The sequence below is a fragment of the Parus major genome, chromosome Z, assembly GCF_001522545.3.
Source record: "Parus major isolate Abel chromosome Z, Parus_major1.1, whole genome shotgun sequence".
NCBI classification, from domain to species: domain Eukaryota; kingdom Metazoa; phylum Chordata; class Aves; order Passeriformes; family Paridae; genus Parus; species Parus major.
In genome coordinates, this window is record NC_031799.1 from 9,178,375 (window position 1) to 9,205,260 (window position 26,886).

The 26,886-nt window shown below is 43.9% G+C and overlaps 1 protein-coding gene across 1 annotated transcript in view; it reads right to left on the reverse strand.

The window, feature by feature from the left end:
- The window catches only part of CCBE1 (collagen and calcium binding EGF domains 1), a 96,063-nt gene that overhangs the window by 20,974 nt on the left and 48,203 nt on the right, over positions 1–26,886 (reverse strand). The window contains exon 3 of the mRNA XM_015653581.1: positions 4,371–4,423. Within this exon, the coding sequence (XP_015509067.1) occupies positions 4,371–4,423 (53 nt within the window). The remainder of the gene's footprint in view (positions 1–4,370; positions 4,424–26,886) is intronic.

Consider the following 26,886-nt stretch of genomic DNA (forward strand, 5'->3'; position numbering starts at 1 on the left):
GAAGCAGGATTTGGTCTCAAAACCAGCTTGGGCACTGCCCAAGGTCAGGTTTTACACCAAAGCAAGTGTCAGTTTCTGTGACCATTTCAGAACATCACCCTGCAGAGAGCATGCAGCTGGCTGTGACAATCCTGTGAGTGGCTACTGGGGGCCACAGCAGAAATATCTCATCTGTGCTCCAGACCTAACATGTCCAAACAAATCTAAGTGGTTCAAGCAAGTTCCCAGCAAAGCACTGTGTTTCCATATACATAATTAAAACTCATTATTGACTCACCCTAATGACTAGCAGATACCTCTGGGTACGATGATTGTTCCAAACAATTAAAATGAGCTAAGAGGTGGTAAAGCAAATGAAAACACATTTTCTGTATGAAGTATATAGAGCACATGCATAGCATTGGGGTTAAAAGTGATAGCATGCCAAAATACAGAAAAACACAAAATGAGACTTAACAAGATGCTGTATGTCACACCAGAACCCCTTAAAAAAATGTACTATTGTAATAGACATACTGCTGTAATAGTGCCAAGCATTCTGCTTGTCACCTCCTGAATAATGGACATCCTTTCTTTCCTTCTTGTTTCACAACTTGAAGCCTGCCCACAGTGCTGTGGTGGTGAATGGCAATCTAGGACCCCCTGCAGTAACCAGGGTCCAACAGTGCAGAGCCATGAAAGGAAAACATAACTCTTGCCTTCAAACCATTCAGTCTGGGGGTAGTTTGGACTCTTTAGGTGATGCTGGGCTGAGAACTCCTGTTACATTTGGCACTACTAAACAGTCCCAACTATAAAGCATTGCTGGTGTTTTTCCTGGGCATGGCTGCAATTTTCTTTTTCCACTGAAGTGGAAAGAAGAGTGAGAACAGGACGGTATGTCCAGCATGGAGGTGAAAGTGCTGCTCCTTACCCAGTGCACCCACTCAGTTGTGGGACTTGGCCTGTGCCATGTTCAGCTATTCAGAGCAGAGGTAAAACAAGCTCTGGCCTCCCTGTGCTCCCATGAATAGATGTGCCCTAACAAAATCAGAAAAAACAATGCTGGAAGGGGCCATCTCCCATCACAAGCAGGAGTAGCTATGCATAAACCTTTCCTAGTTTTCCTTTTCCCTAAGGGGTGGATATGGCCTGCCTTGTAGTCTAGTCCCAAGATGAAATATCCTTGCAGACAGAAAGCTTTTTACTCATATCTAATCTAAACTCCCCTTACAGCCACTTAGGCCCATTATTTTTTTCCTCCTCAGCCATAAAGAACAGTTTACCTTCCCCCTTGCAGCAAGTTTTCACCTACCTAAAAACCCTTATCATGTCTCCCTCTCAGCCTCATTTTTTCTAGACTAAACAATGCCAGTTCTTTTTATCCATCTGTCACCATATTTAATGTAACCAGTCTTTGAACGTGGTGTTCAGGTCCACCTCAGGATGTCATGTCCACAGCTCCATCATGTCCATTGCCTCATTTACCTTCACAGGGTCCAGGAAGTACAAATATCCCTGCTGGTGGCTACACACAGTCAACCCAGGTCACCCAATGGTTGTAGGCAGGTCTCAGAGCTGTATCCCCAGGGCTCTGGTCCCAGGTAACACGATTTCCCTAGAAACAGTCCTCACAACTGAGATGGAATTAGGCAAACTCTGCTGCACCACCTGTGTGTGCTCTGCAGAACCAGAGATGAACATTCCTTCCTGTGTTCCCTTGTTTTCCAGCTCAGCCTAAGAAATATGGTTTGAGGATGGATCAAAACCATACAATATGAGGATCAGGTTGTCCCAGACTTTAGGAAAATGTGAAAGCCAAAGCAGAAAAACAAGTGTCTCTGTATAAGTTTTAATGAACTCAGAAATGATGATACATCATGGAAAGTTGTACCAAGGAAATTTTTGAAACAACATTAGTAAGGAAAAAGCAGATCTGACTATAGTTTGCCTGTATTAGAGTATTTCACTCTGAATTCTTCCACAGCCAATTTGGGAAACAAACCAATAGTAGCCAACTCAGGAAACAAACCAGCAGTAGGAAGGGTGGTCTCCAAAATAAACTGCTCCATACTGCACCTGACCCTTCTTCACTCTATGATGCCATGAGACAGGACACAAGACTGGACTTGGCTGGAGCTGTGAGTTTCCAAAGCAGAGAAAAAGGAGATCACAGAGGAGAAAAAGGTGAGGAGCTGTTTTTTTTATCCACTTTGCTGAACAGGTGGAGAGATGCTGTGGAGAGACACACAGAAGTAATGCCACTCAGTGTTTCCTGAGAGTGATTGCTCCCTGGTCCTGAAGCTAAAAGTCACAGGGAGAAGGAGAGTACAAAACAAATGAAACGCAGAAACTGGAGGCATAGACTCGTACTGTACTACACTGATTTCTGTTCCTTTTCAAGGGCAAATGAAAAATAACAGGACAAAAGCCAGTAAGGGACATGGACAAAGCCACAAGCCTTTGGGAGTCTGTTTAAGGAATGGCTGTCCCAGAAGGAGATGGGTGTTTTCCCCAGGCAGCTATTAAAGGGTGGAAAAAGGAGGATCTACACCTCTGTCAACCCTCCTCCCTGCAGCCACTGCTAAATCACAGAGAAGACAGGGCTGGAACTACTTCTCACAGTTTCAATGTGCCAGTACTGGATTAAAAGGTGCAGATGTGCTCTAATAAACTGACATCTGTAATGCATTTATGTGGCTGTTTGGAGATATGGATTTCATACAGCTACTCTGTCAAGATAATGCCAAAACAATGTGTGAAGAGCCAAGTGATGTCTTGTAACAGAGTAAGTGAAACGAATACTTCAGTAAATCATGTTTCTCGTCGCTGTACTAAGGACCTGACATTGTCTCCAATGTTATAGCAACTTCTGTGGCCACTGAAGTTCCAGGCAAAATACAGATAAAGCTGAAAAGGGGGAATGGAGAAACAAAGGGAGAGAAGCTGCAGCCAGCAGAGAATTGAATTGGGGCAGAAACTCTCAGGTTACTGAAATGCAGCTGAAAAGCAGTATTAGACAAAGTCAGTGGGCACATAATAAAAGCTGCTTTCATAATCACCTAACATCTCAAGAGATGAAAATTAGAAGCCAAAGTAATAAATCGCCATGGCTCTAATTTTATTTTTGGTGCTATTAATTCTCCTGCTGTATCCATTATATTCAGTGAATAGCCAGTGCAGAAAATTCTTAAATCCGTAGGAAGGCTGGAGGCCAGACTGTAGAGTCCTGGTTTCTTTCCACTCTGAAAGGATTCAGGAGTTCTGCCTCCAATGCACACAGCTGCCTCCTCCAAGTGTCTGTGTCACGTTGGAACTGTCACCCATGTCACACATGCTGAGACAAAACTCACAGCAGAGCCATGGGATGAGGAACTACGTGTGAGCACCAATTTCACCCAAACCCCACCTGGTTCCTCCAGGCACAGTCATGATGAGCTGTTTCCCTCTCTTTTTCTCCCTGTCCCTGCCCCCACCAATCCACCAATTGTTTTAGTGTTTCTAGCCAGCAGCAAAGAAGACACGAATGAAAAAACAGCAGCAGCAACAAACCCACAACAAACCCACTAGGATTAGAGTTTGGATTATAATCCCTTTTGGCTGGACACTATAACTCAAAACCATCTGATTCTCCAGTATGTTAATTTGCCACTTTTTTTCCAAAACATCACAGTCACAAACTAGGAAAATTCCCAGGCCAAGTAACGCTTTTCATATGTCATCAAATAGAAGAATGTGTTGTCATAGATCAACTTTTAAAATTACTTTCTGTAAAAAAAAAAGTTTATTGGCATGTCATCTCTGGGCATTTATTCCTGCCTGGCAGTTCTTGTGGTCCAACAACTTCACAGCCAGTTTCATCTAAATCAAATCCATTTTTACTACTGCATGAACTATCCTGATTAAATCTGCATCTTCCTTGGCCCCTGATGACAAGGAAGCCATTCCCATGGGAAATTAAAGGCAGGACTAACTCACCTGCTCAGCATCTCCCTGTGCACTGACAGCTGTACCAGATCCGAGGGATGAAAGGGGAAAACCAACACCCAGGAAAGGTGTTCTGGGTGCTCTGAGTGCTCCCAGCTACCCAGCCAAGGGCAGAACACCTTCCTCTGTCTGCACTGCAGCAGGTCATGGCACAAGATCTGTGCAGCCACGTGTACTTAGGGGAGGATCAAGGCTTGGCATGCAAAGCAGAACTGTTGGAAGTTGTTGATCTTTTTATTTTCCCAACAATTTCTGGGAAACAGTTCCCCCCAACACTGACACATGAAATATGGCCAAGACTGTGCTTGTATCAGGTTGCTCTTCCAGACAATGTGGAGAAGAGGACAGATGGGGAAAGACAAATGCATGGGGACATGATGTGTAAGAACAGTGAAATCACATACCTTCGGGGATGCATTGTCCAAGAACAAACTTATAACCCTTACAGCATTTTTTCCTGAAAAACAATAAAATAAATAAATGAATGAATAAATGTATTCTCTATAGATTGGTGCTGCCTTTAAAAACAGCCATAAGTGGATTGTGGATGTGATGAATCAAGCAAGATGAGGATCCTGAGCAGCTGGAGCTCAGCATTACAGAACACAGCAGGGAAATGCATCACCTGGGCCTGGAGGGATTTCACACAGCAGCATGTCCAGCCACCTCAGGAGCCTGGGGCAGAGTACCCCAACACTGACCCACCCAACATCCCAAGTAATTTCCAAAAATCCTGCTCTCTTCTGTTGTCTGTATGTTGTCTGGACAACTCAGTGCTGTTCAAATACACAGCTCAGGTTATCATTTTCATGGCAAAGTGAAGGGTGCTTTCAAATATCCATCATTACAATGTAAACCTGCAGGAAGGGGTGAGTCTCAGTGAGAAGTACACAGAGGATAAATGTTATCAGAAATTTCTCATCTTCCAATAAACCTAGAGGAGGCAAATTAAATATATTGGGTATTTCAGCTGGAGCAAGGTAGAGTATTTTATGTAGTCTGAGGGACAAAACTGCAGTGTAGAGTCAATAGGATCAGATACTTTTTATGTGCCTACAATGTGAACAAAGCCTGAATGCTGAGAAATTACTTTTGTAATTGTCAGAATTACAAAACTGTCAGAACTCGTCAGAAATTACTGTTTCTGACACACTGGCCTGTAATGATATTTAGGCACCCAGCTAAACCTGCTGGTTTTCTCTCTATGCAGCAAACCACATGAAATCACTACATGGAGTCACCAAGGCTCCCAGCAGCATCAGGAGCCTCTACAAATGGCTGTGCCCTTATCACCCTGAGAGTGCCTCACTGCAGGCACCTGGTGACGTTCAAAGGGTCTCGTGTTGGTGACTAGCAGGATGGCTGAAAAAGAAAAAAACCTGCTGTTCAGTGCATTATTACATTAAGCAAACATGAATCAGAGGGAAAAAGAACCAAACAAACCCTCAGTATTTTACAAATCCACAGTTTTTTTGTGCTTTATGGACAGGCTGAAATATCTCCCAAACTGGGAAGCCATCCATTCTGTCTTTTCCTTTGTTCAATAACTAATGCAGAAGAGTGCTAAAGCCATGTGAGTCAATGACACTACACTCCCCTGGACAACACGCAGCCATCACAAATCATCATTATGCTGAATTTTAAATCAACTATCAGTTGCAACCGAGGGCTTAAAACAAACAATGCATTTCTCCAAACAATGTAAAAACAAACTTTGGCTCCATATTTTACCCTCTTTCAAAGATTAGCTGGAATATAAATTATGCTTAATGAGTGTTGGACATCTGAAGAGGAAGCCTTGCTTTGTTATGCAAACAGTGGTGCCTCATTAGACTTCTCTCCAAACACTGCTGTGAAGTTTTATCTGCAAGACAAACAAATGCAGGAGGAATGAGTTCAAAGGTGCATTGGGGAGGCTGTTCATATGCTGCAAGCTCTGCTGATGGCTTTCCAAGTGCACATTGATCTCCTCCTGTCTGCAGAAGAAGAAAGGCTTGCTTGTAGCTGCTCTTCAGAGGAAGATACAGCCCAGCTTGAGAGGGCTGGGAGATGAGCAAGGAGAGGAGGACATCCCTGCCATGAGGTGCCATGAGATGTGGGGTTGTGCCAGCCAGAGCTAACCAGCCGCAGCATAATTCCATAATTTGTACCTTGCTCCATGGAATTCCCTTTAGGTTTAGGACCAATGAGACCTGTGCCAGCAGATGATGTGATGACCTGCTCCTGGGTAAAGGCTCACCTGCTGGAAACCTTGCTGGAGCTGCCTCTCTCCTCTCAGCTTGTCAGGTGATGGATTTTGGCTACACTCATTGGCTTTCTTGTGGCTAAAGTGAGGTTTTATCTGCCTGAGTGGAGCCTCCCAAAAGCCAAACCACTTGCCCTGATCAAACCCTTCTCCCACAGCCATACATTCAGAATCCACCACATGCCAAGTTACAGCCATTAAACGCTGCCCTGGCACCCTGACATTGCCCCAGAGAAAGGACAGCCTTGTGCTTTGTCTTTCAATTAAAACAACCAGAAAATCATGTTCCCCTGGCTGATGTCCAAGTGTTTGATGAAATCCCTCTCTTCAGGGACTTCTTGTAGCAATGGATTCCACAGTGGGATGAGATGGCTTTGAGAAACAATTTCCTTGTTTTCAATGTCCCTCTCAAATTTTTTGCTTTATTTTTCCCAAGCCTTACTCCTAAGGAGATTTTAAATATTTTCTCTAAATAAGTGAAGATTTTTCTCCATTGTGGAAGTTTTAAATCATACTTAAAGAAGTGTTTAGAAGAGGGATGCCCTGCCTTCAGACCACATTCCAGAAAACCAATTCCCCATGATAATTTCTTCCCAGCTGAAAGTTACACATCTACAGATTAGTGCAGCCTGTACTCAACAGCACTCTTATCAGCAAAATTTTGCCGGGGAAACTGCTACTTTAGGGTTAATGCAAAGGAAATACAATACAATACCTGTTTCTCTGAACATTACATTGCAACCCTGGGATTCCTGCATGCTTTTGCTTTCTACATTCTTAAAGTGAAATCTGTCAAAATGATGGACACATGAGCATTAGCAAAGGCATTTTAATAGCAACACTCATTTTCAGATGTCCAGGTCCAGGCTGACATGTCTAATCAACGTTGCACAGCAGCAATCTTGTTGTACATAATGAGAGGTAAGAAGGGGTTCCTGCTGATAATTTTAGCTACTGGATAACTTTCAGCAAGGTTGAAAGTGGTTGCTATGCAGCCGTACATGTGGCCATGCATGAAACACAAACACACAGCTGTGTAAGAAGCTCCACCACTAAAACCTGCATCTCTGGGGTAATTAGGTTGATTCATTAACCTGAAATCTGGTTTCATTTCAAAGGATGAAGCTTCTGCCAGACTTTTATCTGTTACAACTTTTAATGGGGTACTTCAGCAATTAAAAACACAGTAACTTTTGATTCTCATGTAACCTTTAATCAGGAATAAAAGCGAGCCCAAACTGACAGAGGGTTTGGGGCACCACGATTTTGATTAATGCAACATCCAGCTTTTGTGATTGTAAGAAAATCTGTAGTGATAGGGACACTCCCAAAGTCAAGTCACCCCTTTTTTTTTCCTGGCAGGTAGCTGCTGAAGAAGCAGGGAGATATTGTGCTCCTCCTTACTGGTCTGGATGTTGAGATGCTTCTGGACCACTAAATGCCAGAAGATGGGATTTAGGGTAAATTTTTGATACCAATAAATATATCCATGACTAGGCAAGTGGCAGATCTGGGTTTTTTTTGGGATTTGAGGCCCACTACCTTGCAAACTGAGAGAGAAACTGATCTTTCCCGGAGCTCCCCTATGTCCCATCACCTGTAGGTCCCCCAGAGTGCCCAGCACACAGGGGTGCATCAGCACAGCACCCCTGTCCCATCCTGCAAAGCAGTAGCTCCTTGATAGCATCGCCTCAGACAGGCTGGACGAGGGGCAAGATGGGAGGAATGCGGCTTAATTAAGCCACTGCTTTATTAAGTTAGCTTATCTGGCAGCTATCAGCAGTAACTCATCCAGCAAGGACCATGTTTTTTTTTCCCATAATTGCTTCCACCTGGCACAGAGCTGCCGTCACCCCAGCCCACCTCCTGCTCTGCATGGGACACCGCAGCGACGCCGGAGATGCTGACCAGAGCACGCTGAACCCAGAAAATAAATACACTGTGTGAGAGGGGAGGGAGTCACTCAGGGTCCTACAGCTGCTGAAAATCTTCAGAAATGCAAGCAATAGCAGGATAAACATGTAAAATTATAATTAACCTGCATCTGTCTGCAGTAACATGGCAGTGAGTTGGGTTATAACAACAGCTGCTTGGTGCATTTATTGAGGTTTTGGAGAGGCAGCTCTAAAACTCTGCCGTGAGTCGTGCTGAAAAAGATACTTGATGCTCGTTCAGTGACTGAAAAAAGGGAGCACAAAGAGGAAATGAAAAGGGAAGAAGAAAGAGACAAGTTTCATACTGGTTTCAGACTAAACATAATATGTTAAGGAAGCTCTTGCTAAAGATGTCAAAAGTATAAAGAGAAGAGTCTGCTCTAAGAAATATTTGCCCCCTAGGACAAAGTAGACACAGAAATCTCTATGCTGAGCCTGAAAGTGAGCTCTTAGGATAAAATATTGCCCTTACTTTATCCCTAAAATGCTGACAGGCAATGTCTCTCCAGGCTGACTCCTCCCAGACAGGGGCAGTTCAAGAAGAGGAACTTCACCTCCCATTCACTGGGGCTAGGAGAGCACACATGGACAGTTTCTAGAGCTCAGCTGAGGCCTGAGGTCATGCCACTGGAAAATGCAGCAACTCCATAGGTGGTCAGGCAGGTCAAATCCCTCCTCTCCAAAACACTCTTTCTGACCTGCAAATGTCAGATCAGCTGCAATTTAGGGGGGAAAAGAGATGTTTAAGATTTTATACAGGTTTAAATAGATCAGCACTGTTCTTTCAAGTTGGTGCTGGTAGAAGGCAACAATAATATACTCAAGAAGTGTCTTTAATAAAAAACCAATTTCCTATTGGGGAAGGAGAGAACTTTTTTTTTAATACCAGACTTCTTCAGCCTAAATCATAACTTGAACTCAGAAGAACCTGTGCTGTGTTCTGAAGATCTGAGTTAGCAAAGGCCATGGTACAGTGTTTTTAATCGCACAAAGGGCCTTTGTTAGAGCCCTCTCCTTATTGTTCCTGCCTGGTGTTTCTTTTTTGATCACCCTGGCTTTGAGAAATACGTGCCGTGGCAAAAGTGCAAATATAAAATACAGAAATGAATGTACAAAAAATAATTAGACATCTATAAATGCAAGCCAGCAAGGTAGACTACAAAACAAGCCTAACAAAACTGACCATCAAACCCACTTTTCCTCTATATGAGATCCAAATGAGAGACAGGTTTGTCTGCCAAAGCACGCACAGACAAAGCCCATCTGCAGCACAAGTGCAGCAGCTCAGTAGCTGTGCAGAGTTTCGCTGTAATTCACATGGAGAGAAGATTTATGTCAACATGGTGTAAAACTGAAGCAATGCACTTTATTTTTGTTTGCCTTTCCGTGGGACACATACCGAAATCTTGAGTAAGAGGGGATGGCCTCCCTGCAGACACTTGCTCAGCATACACTTTGCCATGATTTCCAGACTAAGTCCTTTTTCACAGTTTTGGAGAGAGATAATTTACGTTCACGCTGGGTGTAATGCAAGGTCCAAGGCCAGCCCAAGCCCTTCCTGTCATCATCCCAGCTGAGGGTGAATAACCCAAATATAATGAAGTCTTCCAATGCTGCAGCACCTATGACTGCTGTATGTACCTGTGTGCTTCTTTATTTCTCTTAACTCGCTGATCAGAGGAAGATTTGCCTAAACAAGCTTGGGAAACTCAGACCTCTGAGAGCAAATCACTGCAACTTACTAGCTGATTTCTGTAGAAGTAAAATTTTTACTGGTAAAAGCATTGCCTGAATCTAAGTCTTGTTTATTGCTAGCTATTAAAGTCAAATCATTTTTCCCACATATAATGGTTTTCTTTCTCTTAGCGGGGGAAAAACAGTGCCCTGCTATCTGCTCTTTTGCTCAACTCTGGCTATTAAGACAGATACCAGAAATGAAATCACATTCCAGTCATTGCTAATGGGAAGGTTTTGATAAGATTCACAGTTCCTGGACTCCTCTTGTGTGAACACAAGCCAGGGACCAGATCCTCCCCTGGCAAAAGCCACATACCTCTCTTGACTCTAAGGAACTGTGCCAGTGCTTACCCTGGGAGACCCTGACTGATGCTTTTGAAAGCTTTCAGACACACTCCTTGGCTGCTCCCTACTGTTAAGTGACCCCTCCCCTCCTCAAAGTGCTGTTTCATGTCATCTTTTTATGGCCAAAGGGATTTTTATGGTGACGGAGCATAAACTGTAGTTCCCTCTTCTCAGAAGAGACCTTCCAAACCATTATGATGGTTTACAGCCCTTGCAGAGCATAGTATTTGTGAATGCTTGAAGCTCATTCCTTTAAAAAGAGAGTAAAAATACTTAGAGGTGTGGAAGAAGCTCTCTACCCCACATGGGTATCAGTGGGGCCTGGAGGTGCTGATCTGCATGAAACTGAAAGATGCACAAAAACCAAAAGCTCACAGGTCTGGCAAATTTAGACACCAATAAAAGAGTCTGTTCTTTTCGTAGGACACTCTGGGCCTTTGTTCTCCATGGGCACAGTGCAGGACACGTCTCCCAGTGGGGTTTGTGGTTTTGCTTAAGTAAATGAGATGTGGTGAGGCATTCAGTAGAGGTTTCAAACAACATCAGGGCAGCAGACTGCTCCCCCAACACATCCCCTACATCAGCAGATTGGTGTTCCCACGAGACCATCTCTTTTGGACTATTTTACAGCTTTGGGATGCAGAGAATGAGGTTGATGTGAAAACCCTACAGGCAGCCACACCAGAAAAAAATTCTCATGAGTTTCTTCTCACTGCAGAAAGAAGTGGCAACAAAATCTCAGCTTTCCATCTCTCTGTCTCTCTTCTGGAAAAAAAAGACCTTTGGAACTATTTCCTGTGATCCTCCCTTTCAATGTGTAGCAAAACAAAAAGATGCTGTTGGGATTTCCACATGAGCCACACAGACCACAGTTCCACACTTTTGGGGAAGCCATGACACAGTCCAACAGGGCCAGAACCAACATTTTCCCTTCTTGGCTCCTGGCCCACCCAGAGCCTTGGGGCTGCAAACACATTGACCAAGCACAGGCTAATCAGCATCTTTTTCTGCAGAGCACACCAACTGGCAGCACTGGTAACTATTGGGGCCTGTGTCTCACTTAGCATACCAGTGTCCAAAAATTACTAAATCAAAGTCTGCCAGTGAATGTCCCCCAAGCAGAGAAGGAAACTCTCAGCAGGAAAATGTTACACAACTTCAAAAAGGTAATGACCTCGGCTGCCACTGGAAAAGCCATTTGTTGGATATTTTACGTGCATGTAAACAGCATCCTCGAAATCACAAATGAGATTCCTTCAGTGCTAGACTGTACTTTCTTCCGTTCTTTCTTGGATTTTTATTTCATAGTTGTTTTTTTCCTTAACACAAGGGAATGCTCATGTGGTTTATCATTAGACAACATGTCAAAAATAGCAGAATGATTAAATAAAAGGCTTTTGACTGTTTTCATCTGCTTAGACTCAGCTTTATATACATGCTGTCAGCTTTGTCTTGCTCTCTTTTCTAACAAATTTCTTTTACTTTCTGGCATTGTACCAAGAAAATGATTTTGTTTAGTTTTGCAGGTGAAGTTGGTATGGATTCTGCAGAATCAAGTCAATGTTTGACAGGTATGAAATCTAAGGGGAAGAAAAAAAAGGAATTTTATACAATGATAGCACTGTTTGCATTTAATAAAAGGTTTAATGGACTGGCAAAGTATAATGCATCCTCATAAATATATGGTAATTTCTACAAACAAGTAGCCTTCTAAATATCAATTTAAATGATCCAAGATTAAGCCTGAGTTTTAAAATAATTCACTGCTTTGAGATACAAAGCACGAGAGTGGAGCAAGTCTTTTTTTCCACCATCTCTGACTTCCAATTAGAGAACTGCAAGCCAAATTTCCTTCCAAATCTGTAAGTAGTATGTTTTGCTGACGGCACACATTCAATTATTTATCTAACCCAAGGTGAGCCAGAGTACAGGACTAATCACAGCACATCTGTCCTGTCTCTTGGATTTTTTAAACTTCCATGACTCTTCATTTCATAGCTCCAATTTCCTACCAAGTATCCATGTGAGATAGAGAGTAATAAATTCCATTTCAGGAGAGTAGGCAGAGCCAGAGCAGTGCTGCAAGGAGCTGCACTCATGGGCTGGCTGCTGTGCTGGTGCTCGGTCGCTGGAGTCAAACAGCAATAAATTGCTGGCAAGCTCTCAGACTTACTGAATCCAGTCCAATGAAGCCCTGTTTATATAGCATCTTTCATCAACAAGATCACAAAAATCCTGCATAAGCAATGTCTAATAAACTTCTTTTGATAAACAGCAAAAGGAAAGTGCCTTTTACACATGCATGCACAGAAAAACACATCACCAAAGTGTCCCAGGAAGTCAGATCTCCGAAGCTGGATCTCCAAACAAGACATAAATCCCAATTAACCTTCAGAGACAAGCTAGTCACTCTGTCTACATTTACTTACTGCTGTGCTGATATTAAAGGGCCTGATCCTGGTTCTGCTGCAATCCCTGGCAGCTTTGCCAGGAACATGTGTCCGATTGGGAAGAGGCTCAGAACAAGGCTCAGGATGGTGGGTGAGGACATGCTCAGCTCTGAGGATATGCTACAATTGGACTTCTTGGAAAAACAGTTCCAGATAATCACTCTGACATAAACTTGATCAGGTCTTGCTGACATTTGTCTTTGAAAGAGTTGCAAGACCTCCTGGTTTTGATGGATTTTGATGTATCACTGCTCCTGTACGCTCCCCTGGGCACAACATCCATCTATACCTTAAACCATCCATCTACACCCTAGACACAGACCCAGATATTTAATCCAGATATTTAATAGGTATTTTAATTTGTTTTTTGAATTTGATTTTTGAAATTCCACTCCAGGAAAAGGTATGTAAACCAGTCCAGCCAGGCTAACACTTCCAACTTAAATAGTCGAGAGGTGGGGAGAGCCAAAAACAAAGCCTTCAGCTTTTAAGGAAGTCAAATAACATGGAAAAAGACTTGAAGGATACATCTTTGAGCACCTTAATCTCCACACTGGCTCTCCATGATGTCCAGATGACACTGTGGTTTCCAGCACTTGACTGGATACTGATAGCATGAGGATGACGTCTGCATTTGGATATTCTGCCCCTCTGTGGAAAGCTCACGGTGAGAGGACAAGAGGCACGCAGGGCACGGAGGTTTATGTGGATTGTTCCTGGTTACTGGGTGAAAATCTCAGTAGTCACTCTCCACACCATCTGTAGATAAGGGGTATGTGATGGCTCCTCTCTTCAGAGCACACTTTGCTCAAAAGGCACAGCAATCTAATTTTATACGTTGCCAATTGCATAAGGGTGCTTAACAACTCCTTATGCCTGAGGATTTTTGTCTTTTGAAAACTGGCTTAGAGTCACCAGGGCATGACCTTGCTTCAGCACAGCCAAGGGGATTTTAAAGGCAAGGTTTCAGCCAAGCAACAGAAACAAAACCCCCGTAATTTTAGAAAAATAGATTCACAGCATAATTTGAGTGGCAAGGGACCTTTGGAAAACTTGTGATCCAAGTGCACCTGACAGCAGAGGACTGATGAGAGACTTGCCCAGATGAGTGTTGAATGTCTTCAGGGATGGAGATTGCTTCACTTCTCTAGGACCCTCTTCTGAGGGCTTAACCACTTCACAGCCCATTTTCCTCTTTATACCTGCTTAAAATGTCCCTGCTGCTACCTCCTCTCTCCTGTTGTTTTGCAGTCCACCTCTCTTCTCCATACCCCCAGCACATCTTCCCTGTAACTCCCCATGTGTTAGTGGGAGACACCAATTAAATTAATTAATCCCTCCTCCCCAGACTGAGCAAGCACAGATCCCTTGGGTTCCCCTTGAATACAATGCGCTCCATGTTATTGTTGAGTGTATGAAACTGCACATAACCAAATCAAAAAGTAACACTAGAAAGTATTCTTCAAAAATGCCAAAAAAAAATTGGATACAAACAAACAGCTAAAAAAAAAAAAGTGATCTGCTAAATTGCAGTGCAATGGCAGCTTTGGTCCCCTAGCACTATTTTCTCTTCCCACTTCATTTCCACAATAGATGTTTAAAAGAAGAAAAACTGACAAAAAAGGTAGTAAAACTTGAATGAAATACAAATACTGTTTGTTTTTTTTTATTAAAGTATTGTCAAACAGAAGAGTTGGCCAGTTATCATCACTATCTAAGCAACAAGAACTTAAAATTGTTTTTTAATATAATTTCAACATCAATAGCAGCAATGGAATTAAGTTCTTAGTGTAAGCCCTTGGAAATATCTATAAAGACACTAAAAAGATAATATTTCAAGAGTGTTTCACTGATCCAGATGTTTCTCTCTTTTCCCCCTCAGTTTTATTGCTCCCAGAGAAGACCTTATAAATGCTGAAACTGCTTATTAAATATACAGACTTAATGAATTGGAAAAGGGAAGAAGTAATTCTTAACATAACATGTTCACAAGTCAGACCCATGTTTACTGTCAATGGAGATGATAGCAAAATACTCTCTATGCACAGAGAAGTCTCTGTTAGGACAGAATCTGTCTCCATGAACCACTTCCAGCACACTGAAAAGATTAATTTCTAAGACAACGCAGTATGAAAGTTTGTTGAATTATTTAGTGATGCTGTACCATGGCTCCAATGCCAAGGTTTATTTTTAGAGCCACACATCTGCAGGTTATTTGTTGCGGGATGGGGTGGATGGAGTGAATCCTTAAACAATTTCCTAAGTAGGGAAGAATTACTGGAAGGAGCAGTTGTTTATATGGTGTCACTAGAAGGCCTGGTATCTGGGATGTGGCAGTGGTGTCCGAGCTGCCTGGACAGCTGACACTGCTCCACTTATGCTGCAGTTAGCACACAGTGGGAAGTTCACAAAGCAGCTTTTTGATGTGGCACTCAGCTCCTCTCTTCCAAGTTCCTGCAGGAGCAGGAATGCCATCCAGCCACGGGCTGCAGTGATTCTGGCACGGAGTGCAGTGCCCTCTCAAAGCCAGTGCACCCTGCTCTTTAATTTATAAGCAAATGAGTGGCACTATGACAGTTCTAAACATAAAAAACAAAGCTGTTTTCAGAAACTTTCCCACATTTCCCCACCACGCTGTGTCCTACACAGGGCTCAGCTCTCAATCCAGCCTGAGCCAGCCAATTGCCTGTTAGCCATGTGCTAATTGCAGGAGTGACCACACCATGCCCTAACTGATCAAACCACAGCCCCACTCTGTTTTTATGGCCTAATTTAATGGGACTGGCATTGGCTGCTGCTCTTCTTTCTCATCCTGCTGCTGGAATATGGTTTTAGCTCTGAGGTTGAACACCAGACTTCCATGGGATGATGAAATGCTTTTAAGACAATTCATCCTCATTTCACACTGATATTTGCAGCCATGTTTCAGTTGAAAGACTCTCCTGTCCCCTCATCCCCCTAACCCACTGCCACAAAAATAGGCATGAGGTCTGCTACCAGGCATGACCAGCCAGCCTGAGGCAGGATGAGGAAGCGTTTTGCTCCAGAGAGCTGTGAAACATTGAGACCAAAGAGGTAGAAATGAGCCAAAGGAAAGTGGACCTGCTGTGGGGTGAAACTTTGCTGCTGGGACAGAGACTTTTGCTGAAGGCAAAACCTTTAGGGATGCACAAGGGATCTGAGAGGAAAGGTCACAAACCCACACCTGGACCCTCCCATCCTCTGATGGGCAGTGAAGATGTAGTTCTGAGCTGGTGAGGGCGACTGGCGATGGATGCATGGAGAGCCTCAAGCGTGATGAATTCTGAGAGGAAGCCTGATGCAGCATTGTGCAATTGCCTTTATATTAACTACACCTCTCATTAAAATGGGGTTGTGTTTTCCAGTTCTGGTGTCTGCAGGCATACACAACATTTGTATTACTACCCTTTCCTAAAAACCAATGCACACTGGGGATAACTGCTGGAGCTGGTGCAGCAGTTCCAGTTTCAGACAGCAATTCAGAGCTGCAAGAGCTGCAGCATTTAAAGCATCAAAATGGGCTCAGTATTTGGGCTCAGAAGTGAAAAAAACTGATACCAGAGTGAGAACAGAGTCAGGGTTATCGACCAATTTATCCAGGAAGATTGAGTAGGCCCCTCAGTTTCCCTTCCCTGTAGATCATCCCGGACAACTGCCTTGTGCACCACCCCAGTTGTGACATTCAGTTGTTTTCTCTGTGACTGCAAGATCTTTTCAACTCATTTGCAAACATTTGTTTTCTTCTAGTGATGGGACTTTGCTTTATCTGCCTTATTTCCATGACCCACAATGAGGGCAAAAATCCTGCTGGGTATCAGTTTTAAGACATACTTGCTGTTTGCCCGTGGGAACCCATCTCTCTCCACCACTCTGCCATGGGCTTTTGGTATTTCTCTCACAATGTCACTTTTTCTTTGGCTAATTTTGGTGGTCTGGGTCAGGCTGCTGTTTCTTGATAATGCTCAGTGCCGCATTTCTGGTTCTTCCTTTACCATTAATACATTTAAGGCATTGCAGCATATATCTCTTACTGCTGCAATATCTGTTCATACCTAGTAAGCATGTGGAAGGATGGTCCTTTTAGAAGGACCTGAACCTACCTGCACAGCCCTCACTGGAATTGCATCATAAATCTGAAAATTTGGTGCTGTTAACACAGAAGTTACACAACAGCTACAATATGTGCCTTCATCTCTGCTAATGCTTTATTCTCTATACAGTATTTAAACATCTTCTCCATGTCACAGCAGTCATGGCTGAGAGGAAGCCCAGGACAAACCATGACCATGGCCATAGGCGAGAGTCATCACCTTCATCTAAAGCAAGCCACTAGGGAAAGTTTGGGTGATTTCTTCCTATTAACTTATCCTACTCTAATATGTTTCATGTTGTGTCATTACTAAACTTCCAGACATTTTCAAGCTGATGTTGCCCTCAAGTAAATACAGAGTGACTGCTGAGGAAGTGTAGGAGATAAGAGATCAGTGTATTTTTTCTGACTGGCTTATGATGACTGGTGTGACTGTGGGTGACAGTCACTTTGGCCATCAATGACTTCAATTTAGTTCTTCCTGGAAAGTGAAAGCTGTGTCCAAAAAGCAGCCTTGCTGGTAAATACAATGTACATCCAAGGCATCTGTCTGTGGTAGCCTGTAGAGACAACGTCAAATTTAGACCTGAGGCTAAATCAGTATCAGTAAAAACAAGATTACAATTGATAGATTCATACCTCAGAACATCCATTTTGTGTTTCTGTTCCTCTTGGAATGTACATTTTGTGTCACTTTGTACTGCTTCTACATTACCACCAATTTATCTACGTGTGATACTTGTGCATTGTTTTTGAGCTCCCACCAGAATACTTTTGTAGAGATAGTATTTTATGCCGAATAAAATAAACTAGTTGTTTTCTTTCCCACTCTATTCAAAAGTTTACTTTTATTTCTGAGACACTCCAAGGAAGAAAACTCAACATTTTTACAGGCTGAAATATCAATCTGATTCTGTAAAGCTGTTTGAAAGCACTATAATATAACTGGCGCACTCTAATGTATTTGGAATAAAGGTTTGGCATGTGGTGTAAAGCAGACTCCCCCAAACCCATGAGTGCAAGCAGCGAAGTGAAATCAATATTGTGTGCATTCCTTGAGAAATTTCATCTCAGTTTTGATTTTTTCCCACCTTTTCTACTAATGAAGTGCTTGTTCATCAATGTTACAACCCGATGGGCACAGTGTGTATTACAATCTCACCATCTGCATCATTTACATTCCCAAATGTGGAATCTCAGCCAGATGTCTGACTTATCTCCAAGGCGCTGACTTCAGACATATGGTTTTTATTTAAATGAATCACAATACTAACAGAAATCCAGTATCTATTATCTGTCACAATTGCAGATAATAACTCAGAATAAATTGAACTTGAGCTTTTTATTCTTGCCCACATAGACACTTCCGTGGATGAATCTGCTAAAGCACAATAATAAAAATTGAATGAAAGTTAAGGCAGAATGTTAACCAGAGTAGTTCATTATAGATGAAGTTTCAGATTCTGTTGCAAGCAGAAGAAAAATGTGCAATGTGCAGTAACATAGAGATCATTAAGCAATTCAATGCCAGGACATTAGGTAACCCTAAACCATAGTTCTGTAATTCCTTTAAGGGTCTAGCAAAACCCAGTGTACTGGTGTTCAGCAGTTATGATTGCCATCATGTTGGGGGGAGTCAAATAGAAAAATGAAAATAGCATCACACTCCCCTGTTTGCACACAGAACTTGAAGCTTCTGCTCAGAACTTGTGTGGTGTTTGCTGGCACAAAACCACCCACTTGAAATAAATGTACACATTCATTTAGAAATGTATTGTGTTACATATTTTGCTCTGATTTGGATTTCTGGGCATTTCTACACTCTTAATTAGTAGTGGTAGTAGTAATAGTATGTTTTCACTTCCATGATGTTAACCACTAGGGTATGAAGTCTGCAAATAGAAACTATGTTCAACATAAAATTGATAGTTCCTTACTTAGATTTTTTTTTTCTTCCCACTTTGATAATTCTATGATTCTAATTCCTTAGATTTGCTACCAAATTAACACCACTCTTTACCTTTCACAGAAGAAAAGTATTGGTGCTTACACTAGATTGGTATAAAAATGTGCCTTTTGTGGAACAGAATCCGAAATCCTTATGCAAACCCTGACCATAACAATAATTCCTGACAGAATATATTTTCATCTGTGACAGGATGCAAGGGCCAGGACAGAGTTCTCCACATTAGCACATAGTGAGTGCAGGAAAATCAAAGCCATCACATTTCTTATTATAACTGTAGCTGACTTTCATATCAAAACCACCATGTCAGCATGCACAGGGACAAATGTGCCCTAGTACAGGTGTCTCTCTCTTCCTTAGGGAGGGGCAGATGGTTCTGAGAGGCACCTCAGCCTGGCAGTGGCATGGCAAAACTCCTAATCCCGGTGCCTTGCCTGAGACATGTAAGCAGAGAAAACCTGGGCTTTAATGCCCCAGTTTTCACCAGAGCTATTTCTTTAAACTCTTTCAGAGCTTCACTCCTATGGAAGGTGGTCAAAGGCCATGAAATGATGAAATTTGCAACAAAAGCAAGAGGAGGAGGAGGAGGAGGTGGTCTCCTTGCTCACTCTGCTGACAGTCTCCAGCCACATCCCTTCTGGGGTGGGGAGACCCCCCAGAGGTACCTCCTCAACCCTGAGCGCCCCCATGCACAGATGCATCACCCCGTGTGTGAGGCTGGGTGTGTGCCTGTGGTTTGACAGCCAAGCATTGTGAACCCAGAGCTCCTCCAGAGAGGGGTCAGCCTTGAGGGAGCTCTTAGTGGAACTCTGTTTGCAGAGCTGGAGGCCAGGGCAGCTGCCTCCTCAGCTGTGCAGCTCCTCTGACTCTCCCTGTGGATTCAGCTGTTTCGTAAGCCAGGACGAGTGCAATACTAAAACATGACTGCATTTGGACCTCTCAGGAAACCCTTCCAGAAATGGAACTGGAAAAAAACTCCAAACTACAATCATGTAATTAAATGCTGAATCACAACAGAGAACCACAGAAGTCCAGTGAAAATTGTGCTGGCATGTGCTTAACGCTGGCTTTTCTTAATCTGAGTGCCAAAACTCTTTGCATGTTCACAAGGTCACTGTCATGTGCAATGGTGACTATTTGCTCAACATTCCCTGCTCACCAAACTCCCTTTCAGAGCTGCTTGAAGCCATCAGAGATTGTGCTAGTCTCCCTGTACTTTTTCAGCCAATGTCCAACTTAACTATTTCATCTGCCAGAATGTTTTAATGATGCAGTTCTGCAGAAGATGGGGTCAGAGCACCACAGGGAGACACCACGGACTGCCAGAGCAGCTAAGTGCCAGCCCTGAGATGGAAACTCTGCACCATCTGGGGGTGCTGGTGGATGTCTAAGGGAAGACAACTGTAAAACACAGGCTAGGGTGAAAAATTGTGGGAATTTGGTCTCCAGTCTTTATGTCTGTTTTTTTCTAGTCCAGTCTGGGGTGCATATATCTATGTCAGGGCCCATGAATTAACCTCCTTGAGAAACCAGCTGAAGGTGCTCCATCCCCGAGCACAGATCCTCACTAGCCTGATTCTTCTCCAGCAGCTTGTGTCAGGAAGCTTCAAGCACTGCCCACGTTCACTACCTGATGACATTAATACTGGCCTCAGTGGCACACAGCTTGAATCTCTGAATTTCATTGATTCAGTTCACTGTTCACACACAGCGTAGTGCAGTCGTGCTCAAAGCTGCCCAAACCAGTTTTGAATGTGCTAGTGTGGGCCTGGAAGTGGGGCTGCTGCCTGAATCCATCACTCTGCCCAGGCTCTGTGTTGATGTATTTCCTTGTTCTATGGCTTTGGAGATAAAACAGGGACAACAGGATGTTTATTTTGTAAAGCAGCCATTCTGATCAGTTCCTGCCAGGGGTTGATCTTTGGAGTAAATGCTGCTGAGGACTGAAAAAAAATGGCTGATGGTTTTGCTTGAGGGGCAAGCTCATGGCTTGGGATCATTCCCTTTTTTTCCACCTGTGCAATGCAAACCAGCACAAAATCCAACTGAAGCCTCCTGCCCTTGAAAGCTGCACAAGTGTTTGTGCAGGTATTGTCTGATCCCACAACTGTCCACTACAGAAGGATGGGTAGGACTGGTCTGCCCCTCCATGAGTGATAAAGCAGTTAAGAGAACATATGAGATCTTATAAAAATGATTAATTCACCTTCCACAGAGAGTCCAGTAAGTTGTATGCTGCTTCCTGCAAAAATGTCAGCTTTTCAGTTCCTCACTGGGATTTAGCTGTTGCATTTTGACAGCAATGGAAAAGAACAGCAAAATGGCCAATCTGCTCTTATTAGAGTTGGACAGTAAATTACATGCTCTGCTCCATCCACTGAGAAATGTTTATCAACTGCTGCCAAAACCCACAGCACCCTGGTGTTTCCTCAGGCTTGCCTTCCATTTCTACAGCCACTGAGGAGGCTGTTACCCTTGGGAAGTTTCATTTAGAATAAACAGTTCTTTATGTTCATTATCACGACTCGCAGAGAAAGGGCTGGAGGAGCTAATTAGCAGCTAAGCATGACTGGAAGCGCCAGGCTGGACCCAGCGGATCTGCAAGTGCATCCTCCAGGCTGAAGAGCTACAGCAAACCTCATGACTCTTCCTCTGGCCTCAAGGATGCCTGGGCTTTGAGCTGGGGAATTTCTTCTCTTTTATTGGGATGACAAACAATTCACTAGAAGAGGGCAGAGGAGAAACCTAAATACAGCACTGTTTCAGGAAATGACCAATTCTAGGAAAAATATAAGATGGACCTGAGGGCCAGAGTGTTCCAGTTACTCACCAAAAAGTGGTGTTTGCTGATCTGACTTGACTGACTGCTTCACAAAGGCAAAAAGGAAACTCCAAGCCCCCAAGTAATAGTGTTTTGGGGGAAGCCCAGTTCACATTGTTTGGGGTTTCTTTGCAGTTCAGTTCAGCCTTTGGATCTGTTTGTCTCTAATTCAGTCTGACTCCTGTGATGATGGCAGGTCCAGCCAGGCTCAGTGAGCTCACGTAGGAGCACCCAGCAATGCTCACAGCCTCCTCATCTGCATGGACCAAGGGCTCTGGACCAAGAGAGAAGCTTGTCCAGCTGTTGAGGCTGGGGGCTCTCACCCAGGGTTGTCCAGCTCATCCCCCTCATCCCAGCACACCGGGAATCCTGGACCTGGCAGCTGTAGTCCATCATTCAGCCAGTGAGGGGAAAACAGGACTGATAAGCACCCCTTCTCAGAGCAGGTCTGCTTTAAGTCCAGCAAGATGAAGCATTTTGCCAGTTAGGGAGTTAGCCACAGACTTTGCCATGGCATAGATTTTTGGTTCAGCTTGTTGCCTTCACCAGAGCTCAACTTCTAATAGTAGGGGTTAATCTCCTCTAGTCAACACGGCTTATTAAGAGATCAGGGTAATCCCCGTATGGGTTCAAAATCAGCAAGTTAAAAATGTATTAACCTATGCAAAGCCATGGCAGATTAAAAGAAATTACACTTGTGCTCCAGCCTATCTGTAAGCTGAGGGCTGGATTTTGTTCTGACAGTTGTACTACCTAAAAGAGCTGTTTGATAAAATACAGCTGAATTGCTGTCTAATGTTTTACTAACAGGCACAGAGATTGTCTCACTTTTGAAATGTCTAAGATTTCAAAGACCCACAAAGACAGTCTTCCAATTCCCACTGGCCTGCAGGAAATGCTTGTAACCCATGAGTGTGAATCAGAACAGCGCTTTGTTATCAAATCTTGTTCAAGTTATTTTTTCCATTACCAATTTCTCCCCCCCACCAAATCATTATTTACTTATACATTCCTTGCTACTTAGAAACACAGAAGGAGAGAACAAATGCATCAGCCAGCAATGCACTGAAGATCATCTCTGGAACGCTAATGACTTCTCCCTCATCAAACATATTTTGATGTAGGCATGTCTAGTTCAGAGAAGGAAGGCGAGAGAATGGCACCATTTCACATGAAAGCACATAGAGCTGGCCAAAACCCCTCATATAACACAATGGGATTGTCAGTGTGGTTAAAAACAAAACCATCACTGTGGTGCTGGACTGAGCTGCAAACACGGTGCCCTGGAGACCCGCCTGTCCTGGATGCAGCAGGGCGTACAAAAATCTGGGCTATTTACATGGATGAGGAATCAGGGCCAGAATTCCACTGCATCCACAGAACCTGGGTTAGCCAATGTGCTCTGGACATGCGGGAAGGGCTTTGCAACTGTGCCAAGATGAGAACATGCTGCATGGCCCCATCGGCCTTCCCCACCTCAGCCTACCTGGGTTTGTCCCTGCAGGCCAGCAGGCAGAATGGAAAGTGAGGAAATAAGGTCTGGCATGGGGGAAATAAAATTTTAAAAAGACAATGTTTAAGTTTCCTGTTGCACTGAAAGCCAGAAAACACATTCAGGCAAGTCAGAAAACACCTGAAGGCAATTATAAACATAAAGTGAGTTGCATCCCAGCTCCCAAAGAGCTCACCAGAGGTCACCCATAGAGTCAGATCCTGGAGTGAGGGGGAGAGATCTTCAGATGTCTGGAGAAAAAGGACAGGAATGTTCAAAAGCATGGAACTCTGCAAAGAAAATTTGTAAATAAGGCAAGAAATAAAGTGTAAGTGAAAAAAAAAGACAGTGAAAGGGAGGTGGAACAATGGGCTGAAACTCCAGAATGGTGGGGAGCAGGCAGATAAGGAGCACTGCTGTACCATGTCTCACTTCATAAAGTCCAAAGATAACCCAAGGAAATGATGAGGCGGCAGAATTAAATAAACCAGATAACAAGTACTTTTTCATGCAACACTAAGCTGCAATATTTGGGGTGAGTTGGAGGCTAGAGGGTTAAGGAGGTTCACACAGTACTCAGACAAATCCATGAGGAAGGACTAGGGCTAGGTGAGCACCAGAGGTACAAGCCTGCCTGTACCCACTGTCACAGACAGGCAGAGATGCTTGCTTGGTGGGCAGAGCAACAATCCTGCCTTGTGCTGTTTTTGTGCTGTCACCAGCCAGCATTTTATCTAAACTCATACAAAAACACGCACTCAGATCGTTGGGTCCACCTATTAACCCAGCACTGCCAAACCCAGCACCAAACATGTCCTGGAGTGCCACATCCACCTGTCTTTTAAATGCCTCCAGGTGTGGTGACTCCACCACTTTCCTGGGCAGCCTATTCCAGTGCTTGACAACTCTTTTGTTGAAGAATTTTTTCCTAGTATCCAAACTAATCCTCCCCCGGTGCAGCCTGAGGCCATTTCCTTTGGTCCTAAGCTTTGAAGCTCTTGCTGCAAGCAAGAATGCTGAGGAAGAGCAGCTTACTCTCAGCCTAGCCAGCTACCTGGGCTAGTTTGAAAGCAAGATAAAACAGCCCCCTGAGTGTTATGACAAGAAGCTTTTCAGCAAAAATGAAGCAGGGAGACTCTGTTTACAAGAACCACTTGTAAATGGAAACCAAGACCCAAATCTGAAAGGAAAACCACATGGCCATAATCTCTCTCTTGTGAAAGGAGCAGTAATTACAGTGTCACACAGCAAGCTAAATGGTCTCTAACCAAACGAGGATTACAACTGCATTCCTGGATCATACCTGACCTGGAGAGTGCTCTGAAGTGCAGGGAGGGGATCAGGCCTCCCCCCAGCTGCCTTACATGTCCCTGGCACAGATGGACAAAAGGTTACAGATCAGCTCAGTAAAGTTTACAGAACAACCCAAATGATTTTCCTGGAATGAAACCTTGGCACAAATGTTTCCAGTGGGGATGGATACCAGCCTGCTTCCAGGGCTTCACTGTCAACAGGAAACGTGTGAAGTATGTGATGGGATTCTCCATGTTTCATAATTCAACCTGTAGGTGCTAAGTGCAGATTGAGGAGGCTGTTGCAGCATTTATTCTACCAGCAGATGTTCCATGCAAAGCCTGGACCTCAGTTTGTACTTTGTCCCTGCTGAACCTTGTTTCAGCTTGTCTAGGTTTGGATTTGCTCTGGAGGATGGAGCAAGATGAGGCTCACAGGGGCCAGCATATGCTGCACACATGCACTTGGACAGACACAGATGGATAAACCAGCACTTCTACAAGCAACAAGCCTTAATAACATGGTTCTTAACACCTCAGAGCTACAGAGCAGAGATTCCACCCAGGGGCACCTCGATTCTGGCCACTGGAATGTGGAACAACTCCAGGGCTGAGCTCCTCCAAACACCCATCTGCCTCTGACATGGCATGCATGGAAATGTTGGCAGAAAGTCAAAAAAACCAGCCAGGAGTGGCAATGGAACTGAAAAAACATTATGGGGTAGTGGCTCTGGTACACTGAGTAATGCCAATAGGGAGTAAGAGACAGCCTCTAAAGACCAAAACCAAGGTCTGGGTTAGAAGGCCTTTATCATCAGCTCTGAAAGGAGGCAGCAGTGTGCACTGACACAGGACATTCAGTCAGAGGCACAGTTAGACGTGTAAGCAAACAGGCGAGCCCTTGTTCTCCTTGGGAAAACTCTGCAGACAGACACTCTTGTACCCACACAGCTAAGCATCCCATTGCACAGCCCTGCAACACAGTTCTCACGGGTTTTCACATGGTGGGCACAATGAAAGGGATCACTGCAAACCCCTCACATCAGCAGGGACCTCCCCTGCTCCAGATCACCGCACGCAAAAAGAGCAGGCGCTTGCACGACGTCCTCAGCCTCCAACACAGCCTGCTGACAGCCACAGTCACAGGTCTTGGTAGGTGGGGAAACAAAACAGCCCAGCAAGTCAGTGACCACACACTGCTGAGCTCTGCAGTGCAGACAGAGACAGCAGTGCCTGCAACTCACAGCATTCCCTCTGACCAGCACTTCTTGTGGTAAATGCTCACATTGAAGTGCCTGAGAAACCACTGCAATCAGTGCATGCCCAACCCCAGAGCCCAGTCAGCTCAGATCCCCAAGATACTGCTGTTTCTCCCAAGTCATTTGCAACTTTCAGCTTTCACTTGAGAACGCAACACACTGCAAATTCCAAGAAAACTGCTGATATTTTTAGCAGCATCACACTCAGAAACCAAAATCAAGAAATAGTCCTTAAAGCATCATCCAAAAGCAAATAACTCAGGGAACTAATGGCTATACTGACACGCTTTTCCAGCTAAACACTGGTTATGCCCCAACATAATTCTGATGATTGAGTGGAGGCACATGCCAAGCTTTCCCTACATGAAAAATACATCAGACATTTTTCTGGAGCTGGAATTTCACCAGTGGCTGCTGGTCACTGTGCTAACCATCATGACAAGCTGACTTGATGCAGAAGGGAGTTGTTTTCATTGTTAATTATGCTGTTATTTTGAAAAACATGCTTTAGATGATAGGATATAAATCTTGGTGGGCCTCTCCTAAGCACTTTCTGGTCCACATAAATATCAGCAGTGAAGAAGCATTTGACAAAAGCATTAGGCCCAAAAGAGGAACAGGGCTGGGGGGAACACTGGGGAGAAGCACAGCTCTGGGATAGCACAGCAGCCAAAGAAAACAGGGCTGCTCTGAGGCTGTCCTTCATGCAGATGAAAAAAAGGATAAAAAATGTTAACCCCACAGGTAGCAGCTGTGCCACAACCAGCATGTTTCTAGTTCCAGTTGATTTTTATTATTTCTCCTCTTCCAAGGGGTTAGAGAATCTTTAGAGATCCTAGTAGCTTGCAGGAGACACGGTGGCTTCCACAACACAATGCACTCTGAAAGTCCTGCACAGGACAGGAACCGCTGCTTTTTCCTCAAAGTTGAAAATATCTTGCAAGATTGTTCCATCTTCCCCGTAAGATGAAAGTAAAGCTCAGACAGAACCAGGACAAACAAGATAGGATTGATCTGCAGGAGGAAAAAGGGAGGTAAGAGCACTGCCAGTCGCTGCTGGGTTCAAGGGCAGGCAGCTGACTCACTGCTGGACATTCGTGACAATAACAGCAACAGAAAGGAGCTGGGAAGAACTCACAAGAAATAACCCCATGCAGATGAGAACCCCAGGAGTGACCAGAAAATCCATTCACTGAGCTCAAATGATTCATTCTGTTCTTCAGTTTTATGATCTGCGTGGAACTTGCAGATTTCTCTGCAGCATTTGA